Source organism: Carettochelys insculpta, chromosome 8 (genome assembly GCF_033958435.1).
Source record: "Carettochelys insculpta isolate YL-2023 chromosome 8, ASM3395843v1, whole genome shotgun sequence".
Classification (NCBI taxonomy): domain Eukaryota; kingdom Metazoa; phylum Chordata; order Testudines; family Carettochelyidae; genus Carettochelys; species Carettochelys insculpta.
The window spans coordinates 21,508,479-21,529,795 of record NC_134144.1 but is presented as its reverse complement, the minus strand read 5'-3'; the positions used below and the strand labels follow the sequence as shown (position 1 = coordinate 21,529,795).

Below are 21,317 nucleotides of genomic sequence, written 5' to 3'. Positions count from 1 at the left end.
GCATTAGACCTAGAATAATTAATCCTTTGGAAATGCACAAACTCTTGCTTTCTAATATTATATTAGAAACTCTGTGTATGATGACATTACTAAAGCCAAAAAAATTTTTCTCTTGCAATACCAGAAATCAGGGTGCTATTTAACTGTATTAGTGCAAAGGAACCAGAAATCAAAATTGGTTAGAAGCAGATCAGCCTAATTTTACTCCACCATCTGAGAGGTGGAAACAGTATTAATGGTGAAAAGTAAATTAGACTTATAAAACCGAAGAGCGGGAGAGAGACTGTCGTACTTTTTAGTAAAACGAGAATGCTTTAAATATGTGTTTTACAATACTGTGATTAATACCCGTGATTGATTAATGGCTTATTGTGACCAGTGTGAGATCAGACTTACCATGGCATTTCTTTTTTACCAGGCTGTTGTAAAGAAAGTTGTAACTGTCCATAGACATAACTGCTTTTTGTTGAGCTTATATTTCTTACTGGGCCAGTAGAGATGGATCTAGAAGACTAAATTCTGTTACAGCAAAAAACGAAATAGAATTTGGCTTAACTGAAGAGCATTTAAGATTTAACTGGAAGTGTTTGTGACTGGTAATTTACAAAAATAAGCATTCTAGAGAAGATCCAAGGCTCATTAACTTTGTCTTGGCTTCTGTTCACCTAGGAACCTGTGTTTTGGCAGACTAAGTTGTTCCAAATACCTTCTCGGTACCACCGATAATGGCTTTCTGTGTTGCTGGAATCTGCTCAGTTGTGCATGTAAGATCAATTTTATTACATCAATGAGTGTTACTAAAATTTTCAGAGTGACCCTGAATACATTAGTTTTAATTTCAAGCTGGCCTTCCACTTTACCCATTTAAGTTTGGTGCAATACCATAGTCCCTCTTTGCTCCACTATCTGAGACCATACCTGATTGTAAAACGTGCAGCAATCCTGGATGAAAGGTTTGCACTTACATTTTGACACAAGGGAACTTTGTGAACTGGAACACAGTTAGATTGGTTAGTGTTAGATTTTTATCCGTAAATGTCAGTAACCTTTAATTTCACTGCAAATGCAAACCAACAAAAATTTCTTCAATAATAAAAAGGCAAAATAAGAAAAAAAGCTTCTTGAAAACTTACTGGAGTTTGCTTTAAGGATAGTTAATTTGTATATTTTGCCATGTGATGTTGACAATTTGTGGGAACAGTTTTAAAGCTAACTTGCTTTAATGCTGATGTCTGCTGTCACCAAATAACGGACTGACTTGCTCATGATTTCCCACAATTGTGAACAGTAATTTTAAAAAGCTTAAAACCTGTAATTTCGTGCACTTTCCTTAGTGGCTTAAGCTGAATACAGAGTAGGACAATGTGGTCAGCCACTTTCTAGTGGCTAGAGAAATATCCTGTCAATATGCAAGGGTGGTTTTCTTCTCCTTGGAGCCTACAGACTAAATTACAGGCTGTGTCTACACAAAGAGAGAGGGCAATATTAATGAGGTGCTGAAATGCATATTCAGCGCCTGATTAGCATGCCACCGGCCGCAGCACTTCAAAATTGTTGCTTTTCACTGCCATGCGGCTTGTCCAGACAGGTCATTTTTGAAAGGACCCCGCCAACTTCAAAATCCCCTTGTTCCTCTCAGCAGACGTACACTGGGAGATAGTGTTAGACATACACTGGGAGACATAGGATGCACCATCCCCCCAGGTCAGCAGATAGGAAATAAGGGGGTTTCGAAGTTGGTGGGGTCCTTTCAAAAAGGATCCCCGTCTGGACGAGCTGCACGGCAGCGAAAAGTGGCAATTTCGAAGTGCCGCAGCTGGCGGCATGCTAATGAGATGCTGAATATGCATTTCAGCACCTCATTAGTATTCTTCAAAATGGCAATTAACATGACTATTTCGAAGATTGCTCATAGTGTAGACACAGCCACAGTGTACTGAGTAGTAGTTTGGAGAAGACAAATGGATTTGGGATAGCTGGATTCTAAACAATATCGTTTGCTACCTTCTATCCAGTGCAGGTATGACTAGCTTAGGCAAATGAGAGCATTGTATTTTTTAAAAAAAGCCTTCAGGTCCAGAGTGCATGTACCTCACACTCCCACGAGATAATCAAACCCTTTTTCCTTCTCCTGGTATAGCAAGACTGATATTTGTGTGTTTAAACTAATCTGTAAACATTAAAGTTTCAGCCTTCCAAGGAGAGGTACAGCTGCAGGCGTATTTTCCACATTTGGCCTCTTATTTAGTAAAATATTTACTTCCTTTCATGTCTGGTGGGTGGTTGTAGTGGAATGGAGTACGCAGCTCAACGTAATCGTTCTGCAGCCAGACCCTCTGTCAGAAAACATTGCTGCAGTCTCACAGCTCTTGGACCATTCAGACTGTAAGTACAAAGTTTTTCTTCGCTAGCAAAAGATGCTGAAAGCTGAATCACTGCAAACATAGCTTGTAGACAATTTATATTGTTATTGCTGAAAGCCAGTTTTTAAAAATTCATAAAATAAGGAACTACACTGTCTAAGTTTTGTCTGTGTAGGAAACTGAGCCATGTCTGACACCAGCAGATATATAGGGCTCTCCTGCCACCCATCCTTCCCAGCACATAGTTGACTGCTGCTTTGGCAGTACAAGTATGGGCTGGTTACTCTTTCTGTGTGAGACATTGTTAGATCTTTCCACACTAACTCTGAATCTTCCTAAATCTGGGGGGATGCAGCAGCCTGTGTCTCACATTGTATGTCTAACGTAGATACAGCTTTAATACATTTCTAGCTCTTCTGCTTTGTGAAAGGGCTTAGTTTCTGTTTTTGCTCTCTGGCTGGGAACACCAGGAAGACAGCATGTACATTCTTGGGGAAGGGTGCCTCCTGTCATACAGTAATATCTTATCCATTCAGTTAAGGCTGTGAAGAATTTTTTTTATTAAAAACAGAAAACATTTCTTTTACCAGTGTTTGTATTTAAACCAAATGAGCCAAGGCCATTCTGTATCCAGAGAAATGTCTGTAGAGAGAGAGTCCAGTGGGCTGTCTTCATTCCAAGAGATGTGCCTGAATCAGTTGGCTCAGAAAAACACCAGTGGTTAAACAGATCTCAGCTTTACATGCTGACTGAAACACAGGTAAGTGATGTGACTGACAGGGAAGGAGGAATAAGTGAACTCTCACATGAAAAAAACAATTCCACTAACTGGTGAACAAGCAATGAAAAATGTAGATTTCTGGTAGTCAGCATAATGGGCTCCCTCTCTTGTGCGCGGGGCGGGGCCTACGTCTACACTAGCATAAATCTTCGAAATGGCGTTTCAGAGATTACTAATGAGGCACTGAAATGCACATTCAGCACCACATTAGCGCTTCAAAATTGCCATGTTTTGCTCCCGTGCGGCTTGTCCAGATGGGGGACCGTTTTGAAAGGACCCCAGGAACTTCAAAATTCCCCTTATTCCTATCAGCAGATTTAAGGGGATTTTGAAGTTCCTGGGGTCCGTTCAAAAATGCCCCCGTCTGGACGAGCTGTGTGTGGGAGCAAAATGCGGCAATTTTGAAGAGCTGCAGCTGGCAGCATGCTAATGAGGCACTAAATATGCATTTCAGGGCCTCATTAGTAATCTTCGAAATGGCCATTTTGAAGGGGGTGTGTGTGTGAGAGAGAGAAGTCGTCTTTTCTGAATTGTTTACTGAAGTGGAATCATCAGTGTTTCTTGTACTGCCTGAAACAGATGAAAGAGCAACACCACATAATCTTGGAATCTACAAAGAAAATTGCCATCATTGCCAAACATTTATCAAACTACCTTATGAGCTAAAAAGCCTACTAGCCTCCCTTTGTTTTCTTGTCTTTCCTTTTCCTCCAGAAAAGGTCTATATTAATGTTAATTTACCTCTTGATCTCTGGTTTTACCCTTTTGATGTTTTGTGATAGGTCCTGTATAAAATATGTAATGGCAAATGTGTGTCTGCTTTTGTTTCACCCAAGTGACAACTTTTCAGGCAGTGAAACTGTTTTGTAAATAATATGCTGCAGTTTGACATTTTATTCCAATCTGTAATCTGGCTACATCTTTCTGTGTGTTTTAGGACTTACTGACATTTAGCACAAAGTCCCCAGAAGAAAGACTTACACCATCAAGCAAACAGGTACTTTTATAGTTGTTCTGGTAGTCAGGCTATATAGAAGATTTTAAAGTTCATTCAGTTGGACGCTTGCTTGTTGGATCTAAATACCACTACATCATAAGTTTTCCGATAACCTTGACAGAGGTGCTCCTCTGAAAGTGCAGTTGTGTTGCTTGATTTTTTTCTAGCAATATCATTCTTTTCTCCTGGCAGAAATGGTTAAATCTGTGGTTAAAATATCCTATCTTAACAGTGGTATTGCACTGAAGCTGAGTTTTTTGTGTTCTGTGTTAAATATTTTTCTCATATACTTAATAATGGAGGTGCTACACTCTGTAACTTCAGAAGATGAGTGAGAAAAAGATGACAATGTAGAAGTCAGTTCGTATTTTGTAAATTATACATAGTCATTGTTAATAGCCTTTTTTTTAAGTTTTGTTGAAGTTTGATTCTTTCTCTGAACTCTAATGTTAATACATGATTTCAAAATTTCATGAGGAAATACGGCATGAATTTAAAATTTATATACAGGAAACATTTATACTTGCCTTTGTAGCACATCTTGTGAAGAAACTATGCTAATGGGAGTGTATCTCTCACCAACGTAGTGCCAGTCTGGAATTAGACTGCTATAACTTACGCCCTAAGTGATCTAAGTCAGATCAACTTCAGCAGTACTGTAGACCACCTGTAGGGTTGCACTCATGCTCATTGAATCAGAACAAAAGCACTACCACTTGGTTAAATTGACAAATCCCAATTAAGTAATGCAGATCAAACAACACGTAGCTAGTATTCACAGTCACAATCTAAAACAAATCAGTCAAACTTACAGTAGATTTCTTAAAACCATATTTACCTGTTGCTTGAAGAAAAATTCTTGGCAGTCACTTAATAACAAGTAGAATAGTAACAGAGAGGGAGCTGTGCTAGTCTATATACTTTCAAAACAAAAAGCGGTCAAGTAGCACTTTAAAGACTAGCAAAACAATTTATTAGGTGAGCTTTCTTGGGACAGACCCACTTCCAAGTATTGAGTCTGTTCTGGTATGGCTATGGTCTGAAGAAGTGGGTCTGTCCCACAAAAGCTCACCTAATAAATTATTTTGCTAGTCTTTAAAGAGCTACTTGACTGCTTTTTGTCTTGGTAACAAGTAGGACGTCTTTGTCACCCTCCTATTTTGCGTGCCTGATGGCTGATCAGCCCAATTCTGGAGCTGCAGGTTTTATCACAGAAGGGGCAGGTGTTGGTAGCTGTTGGAGGGGTACAGAACAGTTTTTGATGCTCTTCTCTTCTCGACCTTGCCTCATCTACACTGCAGCGGGACCTCTCAAATTGCACACCCCGTCACCAATTAATATTCTCCACTGGGGACAGTCTTGGGCAAGGTTCTTGAAAGCATCAACACCCATACCAATACATGTGCACCTGCAGTATTTCCTTATATCGCTTCTGCTGGCCCCCAAAGCTGCTGTGTCCTTCCTCCGACTCGGAAAACAGAATCTTTTTTGGGAGGCTCTGATCGGACGTCTGAACCACATGACCAGTCCAACAAAGTTGTTGAAGATGATTTGATACTGCCTTCAATGCTGGCGCTTCCAGGACGCTAGTGGCCGTGCATCTATCCTCCCAAGAGATATTTGGGATTCTCCTGAGGCAGCGTTGATGATGATGTTCAAATGCCTTCAGCTGACACCTGTATGTCATCCAGGTTTCATGTGTGCAATAGCAAGAACCACCACTGCACAGTATACAAGGCTCGGACAATGCTGGATTTCCACATCAGTGTTGACTTTAGCAGAAATGTCTTCCAAGTTATGGGAAGTGCTCCACGTTTTCCAGCAATTTTTCATTGACTTCAGTAGAGGGCTGGTGGAGCACGTTGGTCTTTTTGATGTTGAGTGTGAGGCTGAGATTCTCATATGCCTCAGCAAAGGCACTTCAGATGGCCTGAAGGACTACAGGAGAGAGCAGCAACCATGTTGTCATCCATGTGCTGGAGCTCCATGATTGAGGTCATGGAGGTCTTGCTTTCAGCCTTCATTCTCCTGAGATTGAAAAGTTTCCTGTTCATTCTACAGACAGTCTTCACACCATCTGGAACCTTGTCATTGATGAGGTGAGGGGGTCATGGTGATGAAGATGCAGAACGGTGATGGGGTCATGATGCAGCCTTGTCTGACTCCCATTTTGAACTCAAAGGGATTGCTTTGGAATCCGTTGTTGCCCAATACTGTGGCAGTCATGCTGTCATGACGAAGCCTCAAGATGCAAAAGAATTTTTTGGGGCAGGCAGTCTTTAAGAGGATGGTCCACAGGGCACTCCAATTGGGTTGAATGCTTTGGTCAGGTCAGTGAAACTCCATGACTAAGGTTTAGTTTTGTTCACGACATTTTTCTTGCAGTAGTGATAGTGAAGATCATGTCCTCTGTTCCTCAGGATGGTCAGAAGCCACATTAGATTCGGGGAGAATTTCTTCTGAAAGTGGCAGGAGTTGGTTTTCTTAGGATTTGAGCGAAGATTTTTCCCTGCCATTGCCGTGAGGGAGTTGCCACAGTAGTTTCCACAGTCCAACTTGTCGCTCTTCTTAAACTGACTGATCAGTGACTGAAATCTCACAGCATCTGCTCCCTAACCTGCATCTTGAGCATCAGGAAGTGGAGTTGTTTGTGGAGCTCTGGCCTGCCTACTTTGAAGACTTCGGCAGGGATTCCATCTAGTCCAGTTGCGTTGTTGCACTTCATTGCTTTGGTGGCAGCTTGGACCTCACTCAGAGTAGGAAGTGTTGCAGAGTCATCGCTAGGCAGTTGATGAGTGAGTGATTTAGTCAAGGGATTCTAGGGCCAGGGTGAAGGGGCAGTTCAAAAGCCCATTATAGAGCTCCCTCCAGTGAGAAGCAATGGCTTCATTTTCTTTCAAGGGCTGGGTACCATCCTTTGATCTCAGGGAATTGAGTCTGTGGTTTCTCGGTCCATAAACAGCTTTGGTAGCACTGGAGGAAACTCTTGTATCATTTTTGTCTCCAAGGTGCTGGAGTTCTTAAACCTTCTCAATCCAGCACTGGATTTTCAAAGTCCTTGTTATATGTTGGATTTCTGTCTTGGCCTTGGCATGTGCTTTTCTCTTCGGTGTGAAGTTGATGTCGCTTTGCCAGGCCCTTTTTGCCTCAATCAGGTGTTCAGATTCCACATCATTCTCATCAAACCTGTCCTGATGCTTCCGGGACTGGCAACCAGTGGTTTTTCCACATGCTCCACTGATGGCATTTTTCAGTTGGAACCAGTGTTCTTCCACATCTTTAGGGTGCACTATCGGCAGTTTCCTTTGGAGGACGATCTGGAAGTCACTTCATCTGATGGCGTTCTTCAAGCCTTGTACCTTGATCTTTTGTCGGATCTGTTTCCTCTGACTTGTCCGTTTGTCCATTGTGGGTCCAATAAAGTGGTGATCGGTCCAGCATTAGTCTGCATGAGTCATTTTTTTCAACAGAGGATGTTGCCATAAGGTCTTAAATTGTTTGTATTTTCTGGTGGAAGAGGGTGTTCATGGTGATTAAGCTCATATTCAGCACATTTTGTAAAGAGGAGCACTCTGTCGCCAACTCCTTCTTTCCCAGTGGTAGTCTGCCAGAGGTCCATGTCTATTCTGACCTGGCATCCCCCCCCACAAGAAAATAATCTCATCTTCTTTGTGGATGTCTTTCAGGACTGCATCCAGTTGGGTGTAGAACTTCTCCTTCACATCATCTTCAGCATCTAGAATTGGTGCATAAACACTGATGATCATTACCAGTTTTTGGTAAACTTCGGGTGTCTCATGACTCTTCTTTTGTTGATGCTGACGGGGACTTCAGATAGGATCTTATTCAGTTCATTTATAATGGCAAATCCTACCCTATGAATTTGTTTTTCTTTCTTTGGGGATCCTTTCCAGAAAAATTTGTATCCTTCACCATCTTCTCTTGTGGTCTGTACGTTTGTCAGGACAGTTATATCGATGTTAATCATCGCACCTCGGGGACGATAATTGCTAGTGTCTTTTGGGTTGCTCACTGTCTGGGCTGTTAGTCCGAATATTCCATGTTCCGAAATTTACTGTTCGGTTTCAACCACATAAAGGTGAGCTCACTGGTTTTGGTTATCCAGTTGGGGGCAGGGTGTGTGGCCTATGTTTAGGGCTCTTTTTCTAGCTCCCTCCCCATGTGGGCTGAGCAGAGAGGGTGCTCAGTAGGACTACTCAGTCGTGGATGCAGGGGTGAGCCCATTCTACCACCGCAGTCCTTGAAACGGAATGATTGATACATACATCCACCACCTACATCCTGATCCATGACTAACGGTTCCGGATTTCACTACTCTGCTCCTGTTGCCATTCGCCAGGCATTGTAAGGCTTAAGTTTAGGAGACCAGTACACAGAGAAGGACGCTGTGCATGACTTTTTTTTAATGTGGGCAGACTGTTGCACTGCAGCCACCACAGGGTTCTTCACTGATGAAAGGCTCAAGTCCAATGGCATAGGATCCAGGACGACTGGGAGTCTCCTGCCCACTGCAGCCTTCATCTGCGTCCCAGCCATTATAGCATTACCTTTTCGCTGTCCTCTGCCTGCTCTGCTGTTGAGGACTTTCAGGATCATTCCTCATCTGGACCCTCCCCCTTGATGTCGCCACCATGGGTGATGCTGCTAGGAGTATGAGACTCCCAACAGCATCACTCTTGCGTTCATTGGAACACACAAGCCCAGTCACCACAACAAGGTGACGGTGCGGAGTGTGAAGTGAAGAAAAAAGCAACTGTTTGTCTCATGTTACTCATCTGTACTCTTTAGTGCAATGAGAGTGTTACTAGACTAAAAAGTGACTGTGTAAAAACATTGCCATGGGTTGTCTGTCAAATGAGCTCCCTAGATCTGTAGCCAAAGTGTGGGGATGTAATTCTAATGTCCAACCTTGTGCATATACCTGGAATCTGAAAGTTAAGCTGAGTTCTTTCTAGCTCCATGTGTGGGCATGTGTATTAAAGGATATGTTGTTGGAATTGAATTGTCTCATGGACCAGTACAGCGTCTCACTGGCTTTTTTGGTTGTCTTGGAGCTGTAGCTCTGCTCCCAAGTAATGTGATTTATATTGGAGGAGGACGGGCTGACTAAGTTTTTTGTGGCCCCTCTTCTTCAATTGCTCCTCTCAGGTTCTGTGTTAGCATGGTTTTTATAGGAGCCATGCAAGTGGCTCCACTCAGGGCCTTCCCCCAGGCCATCCCCTCGTAAAGACGGGGGAAGCAAATTGCAGAGGAAATATAGATGAGTTAAAATATTCACTCCCAGTTAATCCCCTTTCCCCCTGAGATTCTCAGTTCAGGAACTTGGTTTAAAGGGGAAGGAAGCCATGAAAATAGCATTTGTTTGCTGGGCACAAGAGCCACTGGATGTCAGTCCCTTCTTCATGTGGATAAATTAAATAGCTGATTTTAATCATTTAAATCCCAAGCCTTGATTTTAATTATGGTTTTCATTTGTACTTTTTTATTTATTTCCCTAAAGAAATTTCGATTCTTGTTCGTTGGTAACCATTAAAACATGTTGAAATTCAAGTAAATGTGGCCTTTACACTAAGTTGGCTGCGTCTGTGCATTAACCAGGAATATATATAAACTCTGTACACTTACTTAACCAATTATAAACTTAAATTTGAATTATTCATTTCTTCTAGAATTTTTTTACTTGATTTGTGCCAGCCTCTACTAGGGTGGAAATTTAAATTAAATGCATGTGCACACAGATTTTTAAATATAGCTGTTCTAAGTGCTGAATGCCAAACCTTTTTCTTAAAGTTCAGCAAAATACTTTTTCCTATTTAAAACCTGATTTATTAAATGAAGGAAATGTGTAGCTATTGAATTGAATTGATGTGGTGTTCAACATATCCTTTATGATTTCAAAAGAAGTAGATCTCATCTTCTCACACCTAGGGTGGAAGAGGAAAACAAGCATTCCTGCCATTTCTGCTCCCAATTCGTTTCCTAACTTGGACTCAACTAGTCATTGCACTAAGTGAATAAACTGAAATAAAATAGAAGTTTCTGTTGTCAAACTTGTTTAGCAGGTCAATGAATTCTGGTTCCAGGTGCTTAACCAGTGATCTCCATCAGTCCAGTGGTTTGTCTCTGAGTTGTTAGCCAACATATACTGTTTGTTTGTTTTGTTTATTTTATTAAATGATTTTAATAGATTATAATCCAAGTTTGGGCTTTACCAAATTGTATCCTACCTGGCTGCAGAAACAGAGGGGATAATATGCCTTTGAGTAATTCAAGTAATCAGATCTTATACAGAATGTGCACAGCAATCAGATCTTATTGAGTAGGATGGTACTTTTTTCTTACAAAGTCACTTTTCTAATTGTATTGGAATTAAAGTTTAATATGGAGTATAAAAATGTAAAATTTAAAATAGCGTGCTCACAGTATCCAAGTGACTCAGACTGTATCTGAACTTCCTTGCATAGCTGTATCCAATGGTAACTAGATGGTATCAGAACGGTATCTTGGTGCTGAACATGAACATTTTGTTACCTATTGGCATTCGTATGAGGGAGTAATTCATATTCTGGGCACTGAAATATTGTCATCCTGCTTAAAGAGGAAGACTTTTCACCTTTTCAGCTACCTGTTCTCTTTCTCTCTCTGCTCTTTTTAGCTGGCAGTAGAGGAGAGTCTCCCCGTGACCCCCTTTTATTTGCTATTGGGAAAGCACAGGCGTCAACAGCAATCAAAAGAGAATGCAGAGCTTGGGACAGCTGTTATCCAGAGTCAATTGCCCCAAGATTCACCTGAAATCAAAGAGGTAGGGGGGGGTGTATCATAGAGGTAAATTAAAGCATGAAAAACAAAACCTTTTTAATACAATCTCTGCTTTCTTGTCTTCTCAGCTCCTGCACACTCCTGCACATGTGTTGCCATCTGCTTCTTTCCTGTGTTCCATTTTTATTAATTCATTGCTGATATCCAAGGAGAATAAAAGGTAAAGACAGTCAAGGCTGGTGGCTTAAATAAGTCTTTTGTCAGTTGAAATTTTCCAACTTGATCCTCTTACCAAGTGTTGCGGTTGTTTAAAAAAATCATTCTATTGCTTAGTATAGTTCATAAGAATGCTTATAATTGTCATCATTTTTGCAGCTCCGCAAATATCTTCTAAAGCTTTTATTTAAATATATTTACTTTCCATCTAAATCTGTAAGATTGTTATTGGAATCAGTCTTTGTCAATTTATTGTTTGGGGACAGGCTAATCGAGACAAAATTGCCTTTTAAGATTAATCTGCTTTCAGGCTTCCTTCAAGGGCCAGATCTCTTTTTAAATGATATTTTACATATGTCTGGCATTCACAGACCTTTCTGTTACTTATTAGTAACTGCACTTTGAATCCACATTCATTGCTGCCTAGTCCTTATTTTAGAAGTTGTTATAACTGAATATTCTAGTCATAAATGAGATCTTTGAATTTTGCCTTCAGTTCTTCCTAAAACTGCGGGGGAAAGGGAATCCCTTTGCCCTTCCACCACCACAGGAGTTCCTAGGTTTTTAAGTTAGGACTTAATTTATTGGTAGCATTGCATGGCAAACTTATGGTATTTAAAAGTAATATGCAACAGTGTGGTATGTCTGCAATGTCTTCATTTCTGAAGCCCTGCTCTTTTGTGAGATAAATGTATGTTCTTATAGAAACTACTTTTTATAGGTTGGTGACCTATGGTAGTAATTTTGAAGGAGATTTATTGGCATAGCAAGTACACTGAAGCCAATAAAATTTTGCATACTAAGATTAACCTTTTGAAAGTCTATTTTTGAAAACTTTTCTTACATAGGTGTGTGTACACAAACAGCGAATTATCTCCCCAGAGAGACAAGTTTTATTATTCGTATTGTGGTAGCACCCAGTAACTTGAACCAAGATTAGGTACCCTGTACGTTGCACAAACACATTCAGAAACATACAACAGATACTAGAAACCTTTGCTTCTACAGAACTGTTGGGTAGCATACACGTCCGTGTGTGTGTGTGTGTGTGTGAGAGAGAGAGATGGTTGAGTGGGGAGAGTCTGTTTTTGGGACGGGGGGGGAGTGGTTCCAGCATTGCAATACCAGCAAAGGCCCTCACGTAGGGCTTGTCTACACTACCACCTTCCTTCAAAGGAAGAATGGTAATTAGGGTGTTGGGAGTTTACTAATGAAGTGCTGCCATGCACAGGCACCACTTCATTAAGCAAATTCCGCCCCCCCCCCCCAGCAACTCCGAAGTTTTAAAACTCGAAGTACCGGCACGCGTCTAGCCGCGGCTCACCCACTGGTACTTCAAAGTGCAGCAGCACTTCATTAGTGAACTCCCAACACCCTAATTACCATCCTTCCTTTGAAGTGCTGCTGCACTTCAAAGTACCGGCAGGTGAGCCGCAGCTAGACGTGAGCCGGTACTTCGAATTTTAAAACTTTGGAGTTGCTGTCGGGGGGGAATTTGCTTAATGAAGTGGTGCCTGTGCATGGCAGCACTTCATTAGTAAACTCCCAACACCCTAATTACCATTCTTCCTTCGAAGGAAGGTGATAGTGTAGACACAGCCGTAGAGGCAGATGTATCCACATAAAAGTGATTTTTGCCCATATAACGTACTTCGTTCACTTAATCACCTGGAACCATACAGTGACAGCCATTTTAGTCTGTGTTCTATCAAAACAAAAAAGCAGTCATGTAGCACTTCAGAGATTAATAAAATAATTTATTACGTGATGAGCTTTCATGGGACAGACCCACTTCTTCTGGTCAATTGTATGTATGTAATGTAATGTATGTATGTAATTGTATGTTGATCTGAGAAGTGGGTCTGACCCACAAAAGCTCATTACCTAACAAATTATTTTGTTTGTCTTTAAAGTACTACATGACTGCTGTTTTTGTTTTTACTGAACTATACAGGCAACAGCACTTTTTGGCTGGTATGAGCTTATAGGTACATTAGCAGGGTTTGTAAAAATTATAAGTAGCATTGCTGGCAAGAATTTCTGGACATGCGGACCACAAGTTATCCTACAAATACCTTACATACATGTAACAATGCGCCTGTGAAATCCTATTGTAACTGCTGGATCTGTCCAAATATGAAAAGTTACAGGGGGCTGTAAGCTTTCATAGGGTTGGTCTCTAAAAAGGTAGAGAGGTTCAAATATGTTAAGTCTGTAAATACAGACATACAAATATTTATACCCTTTATCTTGATGTTCCTGTGAATAGTATATAATTTGCATATATTATATATCTGTAATTTTGTGTGTGTAGCGTGCATGGTACAGCGCTCCTAATTCAGTGATGAGTGTAGGGCACCCAAGCATTGAGTTATGTAGGTCACACCAGACAAGTTCTAATTAAACTTTCAGACAACATAAAGCTGCATATGTTCTGTAGGTAACTATTTTAAATACTTTATTGTGTGTCTCTTCTGAAGCCCATTCTGTCGTGGTATCGTGATCATTTGCACAACATTGAGTGGGAGAGAGGGCAACTAGAAAAGTTACTGCTTATAGTTCCTCTGAAAAGTTAATTGTAAAGCTTTTTCCATACTCTTCCATACATGTCAGAACTTTTTATGGCTGCGTTTTCCAGGACTGAAAGACTATAATGTTCCCTGTTGGGAGGGTAGAAAATTGACCGTTCCAAAGGGTGTGAAATACCTGTTTCCAGTCCTGTAAAATCATAAAAATATACCTTCCACTGCTGCAGGAGTGAATATTGTCTGTCCAGTACCTTACAGCTAATATAATATTGAGAAAAGAAACATCTCACTGACCATTTGATTTCTAATACAGCATTTCCCAAACTAATTTGGCCATGGAACACTTTTGGGCTTGAAATATATTGACGGAATGTATACGCGCTCCTCAGGTGCGGGGGTGGAAGGTTTCATACTAAAAAGTTGCTGCATGTAATGCTCAAAAGTTGATTTAAAAGAGTTAGGTTTTTCAGATGTCTTCTGTTTTCTTTAAAAAAAAAAAAAATCATCTGAAAGACCAACTGATGTTCTTCTGATAGGAGGATGGTTAATTTAATAAAAATTAAAATTAAATGCAAACCTAAAACAGCAATATAACAGCTGAATGAAGGATGGTTAATGTTGCTCTTTTGTACTAAAATAGAAAGGGCAATATTGTTCAAAAAAGGAATGTCCTTCCTTAAAGCTTAAAAAATAGTTTTATGAAAAAGAAACACACAACAAATTAGGTATGGAGAAATATCTTTAAATTTCTTGGTTTTGTAAGTTGCGGAAAACTACTGGAAGATAAGTAACATTTGCCCTTTTTTTAAATGGGAAGAGTGTTTTTGCTTCTCATGATCGCAAATGGGAAGAGTTAGATCCTCATATCAGGTGCAGTATCACATGATTTCTCTGGACGCAACTCATGCTGAAACAATCCACATCGACTTTGTTTCAGCATGAGTCGCATAATAAGTACTCTACTATTATGAATGTGTTGTTAACATACATGCAGTCTAAATACTATTCAAATACCTTAGCATTTTTGATACACACAACTTTATATTTAAAATTTAGAAGGAAAACATCACTAGCATCAAAAAATATTTTTCACAGAGCACCTGTTGACATGGCACAGAACACAGTTTGGGAAACACTGTTCTAATAAAATGGTGGGTATTTGAAAGTGTTCAAGGGTTTGGAGTGTTACAATGAAATTTGGAAAAACCGATTAGTGGATAGAGGGTGGGTGGTGAGTGGCCAAAGATGTGTGATAGCTGTTCAGTGAAGGCATTGCTGTAGTGTCCCTTAAAACCAGTGGGAATTTTGCTGTTGACTTCAAAGGACATTGGCACAGCCCCAAATGTTAGACCTTATTGCAGATTTGTGGCATATGTATGTGCTATATATACTGTAAGTAATCTGTTCAAATTGTAAGTTCTTTGTGGCACACCTTTTCTTTGTAACTAGAGTATCTGTTGCTCTTGCAGTGCTACGTAGATAAGTTCAGGTAGCATTCATCTGCACTGACAGTTTAAATTAGTATCATGATTTTGCATCAAAACTATATTTTCATTCCTTCCTGTGATAGAATACCCTGACTTTTTTCTCTTTTCCTCTGTCCTTTTACTTTAAAGTTCTGGGGACGTGGTGGACGAAGTTGAAATGGACAGTGAAAAAGCAGAAGATGAATCAGATGAGGATGTAGAGCTTTCAGAGATGGAACAAGATACAAATCCTACAGAGTTTTTGGGGGAAATTGCACCTAAACTGTCTAAAGCTCAGGAAAAAGAGCTGAGGAAGATAAGAAGAATGGACTACAGTTGGGTAGCTGCTCTCTAGAAACACCAAGACTTGTTTCATTTTATATGTTCATATGAATTTAAATATGTTAATGGCTTAAATATTGTGTTCTACTAAAAGCTCTTTCAGTCCTTCGTCATAAAAGTTTTTACTGGATTCTAGTATAAAAGGTATTTCAAAGCAGATATTTTGTATGTTTTAGTTGAGAAAGGAAGGCTGGTATTGTCACCAAAGCACAAGATCTGGATTCTGTCCCCAGCTTTGTTTTAGGCATGGTGGCATTTCAAACAACTGTTAACCTCTCCAATATGTAAAGTAGATGCAGCGGGACTGACAGCCACCTGAGGCCCAGGGACAAGGTGGAAGGAGGGATGGGGCCAAGGGCAGAAGGGGGCAGAATGTCCCTATGGCTGCTCCACCACCCCATGCTCCCACAGAATGGGAGCATAGCACAGCTTCATTGTTTCAAAGGGGCTCATAGCTCCAGCTGCTGCTACTTGGTCGCCTGCAGGAGCTTCTGCCAGGCTGTGGGTCAGTGGCCCCCTCCTCCCCCCACCCATCAGCAGGCTTGAGTAGATGATAGGATTGATGCAGTTCTGCATTAGAATAGAAGGGAAGGGAAGGACTCTGAACAAAGTTTCCAGTAACTATTGCTCAGCTGGGGATGACCTGTAGAGGGCCCAAAAGTGCACCGTGTGATCACAAAGAGACAGCAGCTTTTTTTCAACCAGGGTTGCTATGGACTCCCAACTTCCCTGTATAGCAGTTGCTGCTATTTTTATGGTTAGCTCCTGAGTCCCATTGTGATAGGCTCTATGCAGGCAAGTAACATATAAGACAGTCCCACCTGCAGAGAATATAATCTAGGTGGTAGAGAGGAGGTGACAGATGGGCATCACAGAACAGGGTGAGAGAAGGAGGTAATTTAACAGTTGAGCAAAAGAATAGATGTCTTAGCCAGCCTCTCCACAGGCAGAATCCCAGGGAATTCAGTAATGCAAACCTTTACTGCCCTAATCTCCCAGAAGTAGTTTACCTGCCACCTCCACCACTTCCTTTGCCAGAATGGGTGACTGCAGCTTAATATTTCACAAGTTTGAAATACTTCTCTGATATTTGCTGAGCGCTGATTAAATCTTTGGATGTATAAAATGCTTTCAGCTGCTAACCACCTTGGCACATAATGTAACATTTCAAATTCCTATTTACTGAACTTCACCACTTGAAAAGAAATACAGCATCTGTACTGGAATGGCGATGAACACTTTAACTGGCTTCTTTTACATAAACAAAGCACTTATTAATCAGAGCTTCTACTAGTGTATACCACGGTGCTCTGCTTTAGGCAAAACACGAAGCTGACAGCAGAATTTCAAAGTTGTGATTCACAAGCAGAATATATAGCTCATTGGTTTTTGCAAAACAAACAAGTTGACAAGTCAACTGGGTCACTGGGTAAAAGGTCATACGGTTGGAAACTTATTTACATTTTTCAAAACATGCATAGTGAACATTTTAAATGTTCTGTAATAGATTTTGGAGAGAAATAGGGAAAGCTGTTCAAAAGTACTGATTGTTGCCTTAGTAATTATTTTCAAACTAAGGCATGACAGTTTAAAATAGATTTATGAGAAATAAAGCTAGAAATTAAAGACAAAACTCCTATGTCTCCTTGTCCATTTAGAGAGACAAGGAGGGATAATTAATGCTTTTTACTGGACCAACTTCTGTTCCTGAAGAAAGAAAAGGAAGTTTCAGTGGCTTTGTTTTATATTATTGCAAGTCCCCCAACTCATTATTTTAATACAGCTTTAAGGACAGGTATCTAAAAGGCAAGCAATATTTTTTCCCCTCTGTAAGGGCAAAGAATAACTTGCTCAGTCCCCAGTTCCCACTGTTTAGCCCTAGTGGTAGCTTCACACACACACACCTTCACCTGTGTAAACATGCCTTAATCATTTCATGGTATGAAGTTGCTTTGAAAAGCTTCCTTTCTTGGACTCCAAGCAAAGGTCTGCAGAACCATTTGGCTAGGTGTACCACTTCTCTAAAGCACCACCTGTTCCTGTTTTACAATGAATTAATATTGTTGACTTGAGTCTTATTAGCAACTTATCCATCACTCAGATTGTTAATTAGACTTAACTAGTTCAAAGGTTTAAAAAGCAGGAACTACAAATGTTCAAAGATTATCTAGAGTGTTTAAGTAGCAGTATCAGCATAAATTTGGAATGATGCAACTTTCCATTCTGAAATAATCAGACAAAAATAGCTCAGCACTTGTTGCTGATCTGCAAAGAGTATGAGAAATCTAATTGGAGATCTAATGGAATTTCCCACAAGATGATAGGCAAAATCCAGCCCTCTTCGATATAGCCTACACTAGAGTTTTGTCAACGAAACCAGGGTCTTATTAAGAAAATTGGTGGAGCGTCCGCACACAATGCATTTTGTCAACAAAACTCAGCACTTTTGTGAACAGACTTCTGCCTCTCCACCACAAGGCAGAACACCTTTCTTGATGTACTCCATCAACAAAAAGGCTGTGTGGGCGCTGTGGGGGCCCTCTGTCTACAGGCAGGACTTTCAGGTCACTGGGCAGCCCTATCTGCTTTGCTTCCAATCAGCCATTCCAGCGAGAATATGTTTTAGGTGTTTTTGAATGAGATAAATAATGAAAAATGTGTAAGAAGGAACACGCCAGAATTTCTCAAGAAATTTTCTGTCTTCTAGACCTGCATATTTGGTGCACTATGTATTGTATATGTCTGCCTGCCAATCATTTGGCTATTTTGAACTGGCATGCCTCTCTCCATATATCTGTCTGCACACCCAATACCTTGTAATTTGCTTTTTAAAACCTGGTGATTATCAACAGTGACTGAAGAAGGGAGCCACTTGATATGATGTAAGATCTCTTGAAAAATTGTGTTTTCTGTAACTCCCAAGGGAGTAAGGGCATTTTGAAGTTGCGCGGGTACCTCGAAGTGCCCGCGGCTACACGGCACGCCAGCGCTTCAAAGTTTGCTACTTGGAAGTTGCCACGGGGAGAATTAGCCTAATGAAGTGCTGCATATTCATTGCAGAACTTCATTGGTATTCTCTACTCAAGAAGATTACCATGCCCCCTTCTTTGAAGGGGGCTAGTGTAGACACAGCCATTGAGTACCTACCAGCTCAGTACGATGAATTTCAGTTACAGGAGTACTACTACTTATGATCTTCTCAGTTTGCCTATTGGATTGGAGTTTTAACCCAATGATGGCAAATATGTGCTTTGTGATTTTTTCCCCCTAACTTCTGCACAGTAATATATAGACCTGCATTACTATTTGCACACGCACAAATTGCTTCAGCTGCTGAGATACAGCCTTTTCTGGGATGGAACAGAGTGGTTGCCTTCAGCAACGCTGCACAACAGAAGGAAAAAAGATGATGTAGGGTATTGTACCCAGCTGGAATTGTCGGGGATTTAGGTAGGCATATTGTAATTATGTACATTGGAATTAGGCCGGTAATCTAGAGTGAGTTACCTCTAGCTCTTGCAAAATGCACTTGTCACATTTCTGCATAGCTCAGAGTTTTAACTAGTGTATTAACCAAGAAAAAAGAAAGTAGCTTCCAACAAAATCTTGGTATCTTTGCACCATCTAATTATAACTTCTTAATATACAGCACTGATTAAATGTGCATTACTGTTAAGATACTCTTTGTGAAATCCTGACTTTAATAAAGTCAGTGACAAAACTCCCATCAGCTTCAGTAATGTTAGCATCTCAGGTTCACACACTACCCAACAAGAGGTTAATTTTCTACTACTTATCTGGATGCATACCAAATTCTAAAAATAAACCTGAAAACAGTTCTCTGGTATAACTGGCTGGTCAAAATTTGCTGCTGTATATATTGGTTGCATCAAGACTTTTTTCGTAATATTTTGGATTCATTCATGAAACTTAATCCTTCTGTTACATGAGGAGGATACGCGTTGCACAGCATGAAATCCAAAGAGAAGTCTTTCCAGCTCTGAAATGTGTTCCTTATCAGTCTCTTCCACTGCAACAATAATGGAAATGTTTTAAAGCCCTTTGTATGCTCAGGAGATCATCTTTTTCTTGTAATAAATTAGGATTTCCCACTCTTTGTAGTAGTGTAAAATATATTGCTTTTAATATGATTTACTTAAACCCTTGTACTCTGAGTGGAGCATATGTCATCTACAAGTCGTCTCTACTTCACTCTGTCTCAAGACAAAATTTCTGACCCTAGGAGTACCCCAATTGTTGTCCTTCAGTCTCAGTAGGTCTCCTCCTCCTAATTGCCCTGATATAAAATGGCTAAGGCTGTGTCTAGCCTAGCACCGAACTTCCAAGGGCATGTGGTAATTAGGGTGTCGGGGGATTACTAATGAAGTGCTGCGATGCATGTGCAGCACTTCATTAGTCAAAATTTCGAGGAGTACAGGGACTTGGATGTAGCGCAGGCACTTCAAACTATCTGCGGCTACATGCAAGCTGGCACTTCGAAGTTGCTGCAGGGGAGATTTTGACTAATGAAGTTCTGCATATGCACTGCAGCACTTCATTAGTAATCTCCCAACACCCTAATTACCATGCCCCCTTCGAAGTTCAGGGCTAGTTTAGACGCAGCCTAAGTAGTTTAAAAGTTTCCACCAACACACTGGAAAATATTAATAGAAAATATTTTCTGTTTCAGTGATAAATAACCTCTCCTTGTGTGACAGTGGTAATCAACTGGTTAATAGTGGGTCACCTTTTGACCTTTTCTCAAATTCTGAAATGAGACTCTCCCAAGAATTAAGTATTTTATATAAATTGCCCGTGGAAACATGACCTTCATTTTCTGCTGACCTTTGTATGTACTGTGTGTTGCTAGGAATTAGATTTATCTAACAGGAACAGACATTGCCACCATAAAGCTTGGCTAACTTCTAGGGGATGGAAAGAAGAGGAGAGGTGGTCCAGAAAAGAGTAAAGAGGTTATTTTTATGACCTTTCCCTGTTTCCCTTATCTTTTTCTTTATTTCAAAAAAGCAATAAATATTTAACTAATTACTTTAGGTCACATACATAGTAAAATGGACTATCAATTTTTAACATTTTATAAAAGTAGAATCTTAAATAGCAGTGCAGACAAATATATAAAGCTTTGTTTTATTTTATACTCCTAGTTGCATACACGAGACTGCAACTTTGAGTTGTGGTTTTAAAAAGCTCCTCTAAAAACTACAAGAGTTTTCATCCCTGCAAACTGAACGATAAATTGCACAATCTGGAAATTGGCTTCTTTTGCCACTTGGCTAACTTTTTAACAAACACAAAAGAATGAATCACTTAAACAGAACCAATATATAAAAATTGCTCATAGCTAAGAATTTTTTATATTTTCAACTAATATGCTTATAAAACTTTTCATTTGAAAGTTTTTAAAATAGGTGTTTTGTTTAGCTAGAATTTCACAGGTCTCTTACTCCCTCCTTGGGCATATCTCATCTGCACCACAGAAGTAGAAAGTTGAGCTCTCTACAGGTTTCTTTCTAGTCCTCGTTAGTGGTTGGTTGGTTTGTGGTGTTTTTTGGATTTTGTATTCTTAAGAGGAAAATGAAGCGATAGGCAATTTGTGAATTTTTCGATAGCTTGTGGGACAACTATGACAATTTGGTTTGCTGCTAGAAAATAAAACTAAAATTAACTTTTATTCACAACTGCATATTTAACCAGTATTTTCTGTTCTTTACCAATTTACTAATTACAGTGTTTATCCCCAAGATATTTGTACCCATATTTCTCTTTACATTTGGGCATAGAAGTCATTGTAATAGGTTGCTAGAAACTAAGGCCCTTTGTTGT

General features: G+C 40.1%; 1 protein-coding gene across 2 annotated transcripts in view; it reads left to right on the top strand.

The window, feature by feature from the left end:
- The window catches only part of WDR75 (WD repeat domain 75), a 51,290-nt gene extending 31,651 nt beyond the window's left edge, over nt 1-19,639 (top strand). For both annotated transcript variants that reach the window (XM_075000723.1, XM_075000724.1), the window contains 7 exons: nt 670-764; nt 2,290-2,385; nt 2,954-3,123; nt 4,082-4,141; nt 10,818-10,964; nt 11,050-11,141; nt 15,282-19,639. In XM_075000723.1, coding sequence (XP_074856824.1) covers nt 670-764; nt 2,290-2,385; nt 2,954-3,123; nt 4,082-4,141; nt 10,818-10,964; nt 11,050-11,141; nt 15,282-15,486 — 865 coding nt within the window. In that variant the 3' untranslated portion in view covers nt 15,487-19,639. The remainder of the gene's footprint in view (nt 1-669; nt 765-2,289; nt 2,386-2,953; nt 3,124-4,081; nt 4,142-10,817; nt 10,965-11,049; nt 11,142-15,281) is intronic.
- The last annotated feature ends 1,678 nt before the right edge of the window (nt 19,640-21,317 follow it).